This window comes from Chrysemys picta, chromosome 2 (assembly GCF_011386835.1).
Source record: "Chrysemys picta bellii isolate R12L10 chromosome 2, ASM1138683v2, whole genome shotgun sequence".
NCBI classification, from domain to species: domain Eukaryota; kingdom Metazoa; phylum Chordata; order Testudines; family Emydidae; genus Chrysemys; species Chrysemys picta.
Genome location: NC_088792.1, coordinates 81747909 through 81757967, shown reverse-complemented (window position 1 = coordinate 81757967; position 10059 = coordinate 81747909). Strand labels below are relative to the sequence as shown.

At 45.1% G+C, this 10059-nt stretch overlaps 1 protein-coding gene across 1 annotated transcript in view; it reads left to right on the top strand.

Moving 5' to 3' along the window:
- The first annotated feature begins 17 nt into the window (after positions 1-17).
- Positions 18-10059, top strand: part of PIK3R4 (phosphoinositide-3-kinase regulatory subunit 4) — a 32913-nt gene continuing 22871 nt past the window's right edge. Inside the window, exons 1-5 of the mRNA XM_005278661.5 lie at positions 18-148; positions 1369-2141; positions 3513-3646; positions 3786-4368; positions 8266-8400. Of these exons, the coding sequence (XP_005278718.1) occupies positions 1412-2141; positions 3513-3646; positions 3786-4368; positions 8266-8400 (1582 nt within the window). The 5' untranslated portion in view covers positions 18-148; positions 1369-1411. The remainder of the gene's footprint in view (positions 149-1368; positions 2142-3512; positions 3647-3785; positions 4369-8265; positions 8401-10059) is intronic.

Genomic DNA, 10059 nt, shown 5'->3' with positions numbered 1-10059 from the left:
AGCTCACAGCGCCGCCCTGCCCCCCTGCGTCATGGTTGCCGGTTCCGCGTAGCAGAGTGGTTCCCCAGAGGCGTCCCGGCCCCGGCTCCCTCCACCCCGCAGCCGGGGGCTCCCGGGTCCCCTCAGGCCCGGCGGGGGCGGCCCCCAGGTGAGTGACGGGGAGGGGTCGGCTGGTGTTTTCGCGGGTTCCTGTTCCACTTACCGCTGGGGGGGGATGTGTGTCGGGGGGGCTGTAGCAGCAGCAGTGAAGGCAATAGTGGGGGTGGGGATACTGCCACGGGGGGCAGGGAGTATTGGGGAGGGAGATCAGGTGAGAGCAGGGTGAGGAGCTGGGTGGGGTGGAGATGCTGCCACGGGGGAGGGGGTCAGGTGAGAGCAGGGTGAGGAGCTGGGTGGGGTGGAGATGCTGCCACGGGGGAGGGGGTCAGGTGGGAGCTGGGTGATGGGGAGCTGGGTGGGGATGCTGCCAGAGCTGGGTCTGGTAGGCGCTGGCTGAGATGGGGAGTAGGGGGGTTGTTGCCAGAGGAGAGTATTGGGGAGTGGATCAGGTGAGACTTGGGTGGGGTGTCGCATGGGAGAGGAGTGTAGGTCATGCCTGATATGAGCACAGGGTGAGGGGGAGGAGGTGACTCTGGAAATCAAATCTAATAGAGACACTAAACCTTGTTTAGTCTGGCACACATTCCAGCCCTGCTTCTTCAGGCAGGATTGACCATGAATGTTCCAATGGGCTCCCTTTGTTCCCTCATTCTTTGTGCCTGGCTTGTTGCAAATGTCCCAAAGGATGAAGCTTCCTTCTGTAGATTAATCTCTAATTCACTGACTGAGGGAGTAGCTGTCGGATGTGGGTAGGAATGTTGATACCTTTAGACCCTAGGGCTTTCCAGACACATCAGTGCAGTTGCCAGTATTGTCCCTGGAGAGTCTAGGCCACATTTGCTCCTGGAATAAGTGGTTTTTTACTTCAGTGGGAGATACACTTGCTCATGCCAGGGCAGAACTTGGTCCAGCATAGCTATCAACCAAACTCTGGTTTCATTGCACAAGGAAAGGCCAAATCCTGGGCTCATCAAAGGGAGCAATGAGGGTGGAGCTGTATTAAGTGTTTCTCAAAAATAATGGGAAACACACAAAGAAAACAAGTACAGTACTACAGGAGTATGAACTATGAATAAAAAGTCAAGGAACAGCTTTCAGTCCTAGGAGCTATTAAATAGCTGCCACATTCCACTCCAGAGTAGAAATGGCTGCATTTGTGTGTCATTTGAAATGATTTCTACATGACTCTACCTTTTGTAAATAATATTTGGATACTTTGAGGTGAAAGACACTATAGAAATATAAGATATTATTTGAATTGTTTTCTAGGTGCAGTTGTGAAGTGCTGACTCCTACAATAGGAGGTGCCATCATGGGGAATCAGCTGGCTGGCATTGCCCCGTCTCAGATCCTGTCTGTGGACAGCTATTTCTCAGACATCCATGACTTTGAATATGACAAAAGCCTGGGGAGTACTCGGTTTTTTAAAGTTGCTCGGGCCAAGCACAGGGAAGGCCTGGTGGTTGTGAAGGTATTTGCAATTCAGGATCCAACTTTACCACTAACTAGCTACAAGCAAGAGCTAGAGGAGTTGAAGATAAGGCTACACTCTGCACAGAACTGTCTTCCCTTTCAGAAGGCCACTTTGTCTGAAAAAGCAGCTATGCTCTTCAGACAGTATGTGAGGGACAACCTTTATGATCGAATCAGTACTAGGCCATTCCTAAATAACATTGAAAAGAGGTGGATAGCCTTCCAGATCTTGACTGCTGTGGACCAAGCACACAAGTCTGGAGTCCGTCATGGGGACATCAAAACTGAAAACGTTATGGTGACTAGCTGGAACTGGGTGCTTCTAACTGACTTTGCCAGTTTTAAACCAACTTATCTTCCTGAGGACAATCCTGCTGACTTCAATTATTTCTTTGACACGTCGCGTAGAAGGACTTGTTATATTGCCCCTGAGCGCTTTGTTGACGGCAGTATGTTTTCTACAGAGTTGGAGAATATGAAAGATCCTTCAATGCCACTGGTAGACTTGGCAAACAGCAATCAGCGAACCAGAGGAGAATTGAAACGTGCAATGGATATCTTTTCTGCAGGTATTGGGGTGATCAATCGAGAACTATACATCATTTATAGTTTTGCATCAACTGGGTAGGGATTTTTTATAAGAAGAAGCTTAAAGAATTTAGGGAGATTGGAGGGAGGCGGGGGGAACAAAACAACCCCCCCCACCCCAACTTTAGTATTGACCCCAGAGCCTTCTAGTCACAGGATAAGTACTGTACAAAATCTATATATTTTTGTGCAATATAAAACCTTACAAAGGCACTCTGATACCGTGGTGATGTATCTGAGCAGTGGATCTGCAAATTGCCACGCTAATGTGCTTCAACTATGGTCTCGAGAGACCACCTGGAAAGGTTTAGTCTCTGTTCGTTTTTCTTTTTTTGTGTAACTAGGGATCTGAATTTAAAAATCTATGGCCCTAATCCTGCAGTGTGATCCACATGGGCAGATATCTGTGGAGCCCTATTGACTCTAGTGGGATTCTGCCCAAGTGGATTAAGTTGCAGGATTGGTATTCAAGTCTTTGAAAAGAATACTTTTGTAGTTCTGTGTACGCAACATGACCTAATAATTGTGTTTATTTGGCAATCTTGGGTGGTTTCTGCCCCAATCTTAATGTTACTGCTCAAAATATCCTAAAATAAGTAAGGTTGTACATCTACGCTGCAATTAGACACCAGTGGCTGGCCTGGCTCGGGCTCGCAGGTTTCGGGCTCGCAGGTTTCAGGCTGCGGGGTTATTTAACTCTGATGTAGGCATTCCAGCCCTGGCTGCAGCTCGAGCTGGGAGACCCTCCTATCTCAGAGGATCTTAGAGCCTGGTCCCAGCCCAAGTCTGGACATCTACACTGCAATTAAACAGCCCGAGCCTGGGGAGCCCAAGTCTGCTGGCACAGGCCAGCCACTGGTGTCTAGCTGCAGTGTAGACATACCCATAGTTGACAAACACCATCACTGAGCATCACCACAGAAGCAGAGGTCCTTCAGTCACTTCCTGAGGAGGGCTGGTTACTCTGTGCTTTCTTGGTTGGTTGATTAGTTACTCTGCCACATGACAGTGATGTGGTTTCCTTTTCTGGTCTTGCTTCAAGCACCTGCCAGCTAAAAAATGCAAGTGCTTTATGTTGCTTCATGCTACCACCCTATGGCTGTTGAAATATATGAAATATACTTCTAAGACGTTGTACTCTTGAAATGTAGGGATCATGTTTTAAAGCAACTGTGGGGGTTTTCTTGATACAGAGATATTAAACTTAAAATAGCTCTTTGGACACACTCTTTTATCCCTTTAGATTTTTGTAATCAGTTGAATCGTGTAAAACTTATTTTTGTTTTTGCATTGACAGCAAAGGAGGAGTATCTATTTTGTAATGCTCAGACATCATATTTGATATTTTGCAGGCTGTGTAATAGCAGAGCTCTTCACAGAAGGTGTACCACTGTTTGACTTATCTCAGCTTTTGGCCTATAGAAATGGTCTTTTCTCCCCTGATCAAGTCCTGAACAAAATTGAAGATCGCAGTATCAGAGAACTGGTAAATAACACTGCATTCTGTAGAGCCCTCTTATTTCTTCTGCTTTTGGTTTTGACTGTTTTGGGGATAACTTATCATTCATTTCTAAACCTTGTAATCTTTTTCTCCCACTCTCCCTCCACCCACTACCTCTCTGCAGGTCACTCAGATGATCCACTGTGAGCCAGATAAACGTTTAGGAGCAGATGATTACTTAAAACAACAACGTAACAATGCATTTCCTGAAATATTTTACACCTTTCTCCAGCCTTACATGGCACAGTTTGCCAAGGAAACATTCCTATCAGCAGATGAGCGTATACTTGTCATACGTAAAGATCTGGATAACATTATTCATAATCTCTGTGGACATGATCGAACAGAGAAAGCAGAGGGAGAGACAAAAGAGAATGGGCTAGTTGTTCTAGTGTCTGTGATAACTTCCTGTTTACAGACTCTCAAATACTGTGATTCAAAACTGGCTGCTTTGGAACTGATTCTGCATTTAGCACCAAGATTAAGTGTGGAGATTCTGCTGGATCGTATTATGCCTTATCTATTACATTTCAGCAATGACTCTGTGCCTAGGGTGAGGGCAGAAGCTGTGAGGACACTGACTAAAGTTCTTGCTCTTGTCAAGGAGGTGCCACGCAATGATATCAATATTTACCCAGAATACATTTTGCCAGGCATAGCACATTTAGCCCAAGATGAAGCCACTATTGTCAGACTGGCATATGCTGGTAAGAGGGAAACATACCTTCAGTTTTTCTTGTTCCCCACTTATATATTCTCCATTGTCTTGAAAGCTTTAGACCACGTGGTGTCATGTGAAATGCTCAGGGAGATTAGAGGCTATAAAAAAAAAAAAAAAAAAAAAAAAAAAAAAGAGGATTTCAGCTATCCCATATTGACTGGGTACATGTCACCTCAGGATGGGATGCCGAGATAGTTTCTTGACACCTTAAAAGACTGCTTCTTGGAGCAGCTAGTCCTGGAACCCACAAGAGGAGAGGCAATTCTTGATTTAGTCCTAAGTGGAGCACAGGATCTGGTCCAAGAGGTGAATATAGCTGGACCGCTTGGTAATAGTGACCATAATATAATTAAATTTAACATCTCTGTGGCAGGAAAAACACCACAGCAGCCTAACACAGTAGCATTTAATTTCAGAAAGGGGAGCTACACAAAAATGAGGAAGTTAAATAAAAATTAAAAAGTACAGTGCCAAAAGTGAAATCCCTGTAAGCTGCACAGAAACTTTTTAAAGATACCATAATAGAGGCTCAACTTTAAATGTATACCCCAAATTCAAAAACATAGTAAGAGAATCAAAAACGTGCCACTGTTGCTAACCAACAAATAAAAGAAGCAGTGAGAGGCAAAAAGGTATCCTTTAAAAAGGAAGTTAAATCCTAGTGAGGAAAATAGAAAGGAATATAAACTCTGTCAAGTGAAGTGTAAAAATATAATTAGGAAGGCCAAAAAAGAATTTGAAGAACAACTAGCCAAAGACTCAAAAAATAATAGCAAAAAATTCTTTAAGTATATTAGAAGCAGGATGCCTAAACAACCAGTGGGGCCACTGGATGATGGAGATACTAAAGGAGCACCCAAGGACGATAAGGCCATTGTGGAGAAACTAAATGAATTCTTTGCTTCGGTCTTCACGGCTGATGACGTGAGGGAGATTCCCAAACCTGAGCCATTCTTTTTAAGTGACAGATATGAGGAACTGGCCCAGATGCATTAGAGAAGGTTTTGGAACAAATTGATAAACTAAAGAGTAATAAGAAGAACAGGAGGACTTGTGGCACCTTAGAGACTAACAAATTTATTAGAGCATAAGCTTTCGTGGACTACAGCCCACTTCTTCGGATGCATCCGAAGAAGTGGGCTGTAGTCCACGAAAGCTTATGCTCTAATAAATTTGTTAGTCTCTAAGGTGCCACAAGTCCTCCTGTTCTTCTTTTTGCGGATACAGACTAACACGGCTGCTACTCTAAAGAGTAATAAGTCACCAGGACTAGATGGTATTCACCCAAGAGCTCTGCAATTTCACATTTGAGTTCCTTCAGAACTACTAACTGCGGTTTGTAACCTATCATTTAAATCAGCTTCTCTACTAAATGACTGGAGGATAGCTATTGTGACACCAATTTTTAAAAAGGGCTCCAGAGATGAGCCTGGTAATTACAGGCCAGTAAGCCTGACTTCAGTACCGGGCAAGCTGGTTGAAATTCTAGTAAAGAACAGAATTGTCAGACACATAGATGAACATAATTTGTTGGGGAAGAGTCAACATGGTTTTTGAGTAAAGGGAAATCATGCCTCATCAAACTACTAGAATTATTTGAGGGATCAACAAATGTGGACAAGGGGGATCCAATGGATATAGTATACTTAGATTTTCAGAAAGCCTTTGAGAAGGTCTCGCACCATAGGCTCTTAAGTAAGCTGTCATGGGATGAAAGGGAAGGTTCTCTCATGGATTGATAACTGGTTAAAAGATAGGAAACAAAGAGTAGGAATAAATGGTCAGTTTTCAGAATGGAGAGTGGTAAATAGTGGTGTCCCCCAGGGGTCTGTAATGGGACCAGTACTGTTCAATATATTCATAAATGATCTGGAAAAAGGGGTAAACAGTGACGTGGCAAAATTTGCTGATGATACAAAACTATTCAAGATAGTTAAGTTCAAAGCAGACTGTGAAGAGGGATCTCACAAAACTGAGTGACTAGGCAACAAAATGGCAATTCAATGTTGATAAATGCAAAGTAATGCACATTGAAAAACAGTCCCAACTATATATATAAAATGATGGGATCTAAATGAGCTGTTACTGCTCAAGAGAGAGATCTTGGCATCATTGAGTGGATGTTTTCAGAGAAGTATCCATAATGTGCAGAGGCAGTCAAAAAAGCTAATAGAATGTTGGGTATTATTAAGAAAGGGATAGATAATAAGACAGAAAATATCACATTGCCGCTATATAAATCCATGGTACGCCCACATCTTGAATCCGGCGTGCAGATGTGGTTGCCCCATCTCAAAAAAGATTATATTGGAATTGGGAAAGGTTCAAAAAAGGGCAACAAAATGATTAGGGGTATAGAACAGCTTCCATACGAGGATTGATTAATAAGACTGGGACTTTTCAGTTTGTAAAAGAGATGACTAAAGGGGGATATGATAGAGGTCTATAAAATAATGACTGGTGTGGAGAAAGTAAATAAGGAAGTGTTATTTACTCTCTCATAACAAGAACTAGGAGTCACCAAATGAAATGAATAGGCAGTACGTTTAAAACAAACAAAAGAAAATATTTCTTCACAGAACGCAAAGTCAACCTTATGTTGTGAAGACCAAGACTATACAGGTTTCAAAAAAGAACTAGATACAATCATGGAGGATAGGTCCATCAATGGCTATTATCCAGGATGGGCAGAGATGGTGTCCCTAACTTCTGTTTGCCAGAAGCTGGGAATGGGCGACGGGATAGATCACTTGATGATTACCTGTTCTGTTCATTCCCTCTGGGGCACCTGGCATTGGTCACTGCCAGAAGACAGGATCCTGGGCAAGATGGACCTTTGGTCTGATCCAGTATGGCTGTTCTTATGTTCATAAATGAAGTTGCTGTTGATTTTAGTGGGAGTTTCATGCTTTTAATTGTAAAAGTTTGTCAGCAGCACTATCAGTGCTCACTACTTTAGGTGACATAACTTTTTGGTAGAAACTACTCTTTTATTTCAGTTGTACATGCAAAGCCATATAATGTTTTCTAATAAAGCAGCTTGTAGAATGTTGCATATTGGTAATGTCAGTATTCCTTTGCCAGAGCTGGATTGAGGCCCTAGGAACACTACAGCACAGGGCTCCTTGTGGCAGGAGAGGCAAGGCCCCCCCACCACCTCAGAGTGGCAACAAGGACCTTTGGAAGCACTAGAGGCAGCAACAGTGAACCCCTCTTTCCCCAGAGAGGCAGGAATGGTAACAAGGGAAGTTCTCAGTACTTACCCCAACAGTCAGGCTGTATCTGGGTGGGTAAGCAGGGCCTGCTGCACTCTTCTGCCATACCCAGGCTTTGTGGTCTTGTTTTTAAAGGTGAGTTAACTGATTGTCAATTAACTCGAGTTAACCAAGCTGATAGTAAATGCTAGTCTAGACATTCTACAAAGGTTTGTGTTTTACCCACAAACATTCATGTCCCTGAACAAATTTGTTGTGATGCAAGCACTTACTATCCTGTTGGTTAATTTGAATTTAATGGCATTTAATTCTATCAGGTTATTAATCATTAGCCTGAGGTTGGGTGACCTGTTGGGCTAGTCTATTAGCTTTTTCGTTCTGTAAAAATAGTTCTGCTTATGTTATCAATGAACCTGGTTTCGTTTTAACTTCTTCATTTCTTCTCCAACTTCTCAGATCACTAAAGTACCGCACAGTTTGATTCACCTGGTAGTTTTACTGGAGCTACAATTGCAGGAATGTACCAGGTCACATTGTGTTGACAGAGCATGTAGTATAGCATTTGCCCACAGTGCCTGGTTCTTGTCAGTAGTAGTAATTCTTTCCATTTGCAAGCACCAGATTTAAAATGAAAAAAAAATTATGGTTGTAAATGTTTATCATTACAGAAAACATAGCACTATTAGCAGAAACGGCTCTGAGATTTCTGGAATTAGTACAGCTGAAAAATCTGAACATGGAAAATGAGCCGACCAGTGAAGAAATGGATGAAGTGTCACATCCCAGTGAAAACTATGACACAGGTAATGTAACTTATGTATGGGTTGCTTACTTATGGGTCAAAGCCTGTAGTGCTGAGTTCTTACATTTTCTGTTGATTTCAATTCTGGGTGCTCATTATTAAGGCTAAGATTTTGTTACAGAGATTTTTAGTAAAAATCACAGACAGGTCACGGGCAAAAAAAGAAAAATTCATGGAAGCTCTGATCTGTCTGTGACTTTACTAAAAATATCAGTGACAAAATGAGGATCTCTGGGGTCCCCACACTGCCACAAGCGGGGCAGCTGCGCAGGGGCTAGGAGCTGCCTGCAGCAGTTGGGGGCTGCGGGGCACTCCTGCTGACTGCAGCCCCAGGGTTCCCCCGCTGCCTGTGGGGCCAAGAGCTGTGGGGGGCCCCCGCCTCCCATGTCAGCCAGGAGCTGCGGCGGCCAGGAGCTGCGGGCAGGGTGGCAAGCTATATGGGCCCAGGCTCCAACAATATTCAGGGCGCGGGGGCCCGGCTCCACTAATGTTCGGGGCCAGGTCTCTCCCCCACGCCTGCGTGCCTCCACTGAGTGTCCCTGCCTGCGCCCTGGGAAGTGGGTGGCTGCCCCCTGCAGCTCCACACTGCACTCCGCTCTGCTGGCTCCTGGCATCAGTTGCTGCTGCAGGGTCCTAGTGCCCCCCCCCCCAACCACTAGTGCTAGGGCAGGCTGACCCTGACCCTAATCCTGCCCTTCCGCCTCGGACGGACCCTCCACTAGCACAGGAGCTCCCGCACCCACAGTCACCACTCCTGCCTCACGCTGGGCAAGGGCAGCCCCATTCCCCACCCCCAGTGAGTCTATAGTGAGGGGCAGCGGTAGGAGGATTCGCACACTTGATGGCAGTCCTGCCCCCGCATCCACCACAGAGGGAGGCAAGGGGGCTTCCTGCACCTGAGAGGGGTCCTAGGAGCATGTGCGGTGACAATGGTGCGAGGTGAGTGTGCTGCCGGAGGGGAGAGGGTTGGGGGGGTTGCGTGCACCCCAAACTCCTCATCCGTGGCCCTACCCCACCCCAGAGCCCGCACCCCCAGCCAGACCCTCATCCCCCCTGCACTCCAACCCTCTGCCTTAGCCCTCCTGCACCATGAACCCCTCATCCTTCACCCTACCCCTCTGCCCAAGCCCCTCCCACACCCCAAACCCTCATCCTCAGCCCCACCCCAGAGCCCTCACAGTTTTACATTATTTTAAAAGATATATATCGGGTTACAAGACAGGTGTGTGGGGGGCAGCGGGACTTGGACTCGTTCTAGGTGCTGCGGGGTTCACCCGGGGTGGTGGGGCATCCTGCAGCTCCCGACCACATAGGCTGAAGTCACGTAGGTCCCTGGAAGTCATGGATTCTGTGACTTCCACGACCAAATCATAGCCTTACTCATTATCTCTTGGGGCTTGGCCCTGTATTATCAAGTTCCATCTAATAGTTAGAAATTCTTTGTAAAATTACACTTTTATTTAAACCATGGACTAGAAATACCCAAGCACATGACTTGGCAATGAATGGTTACAGTGGTTTACCATTGTAGAGCACTCTTTGTAGCTTGGGGATAATTGCTCACTTATTTAATGAAATTGGAAATCTCTGATTTCTTTCAATGCTGCTTATTTATCTCCATATTCCTAAAAGATCATCTGTCCAGATTGTTAAAAATACA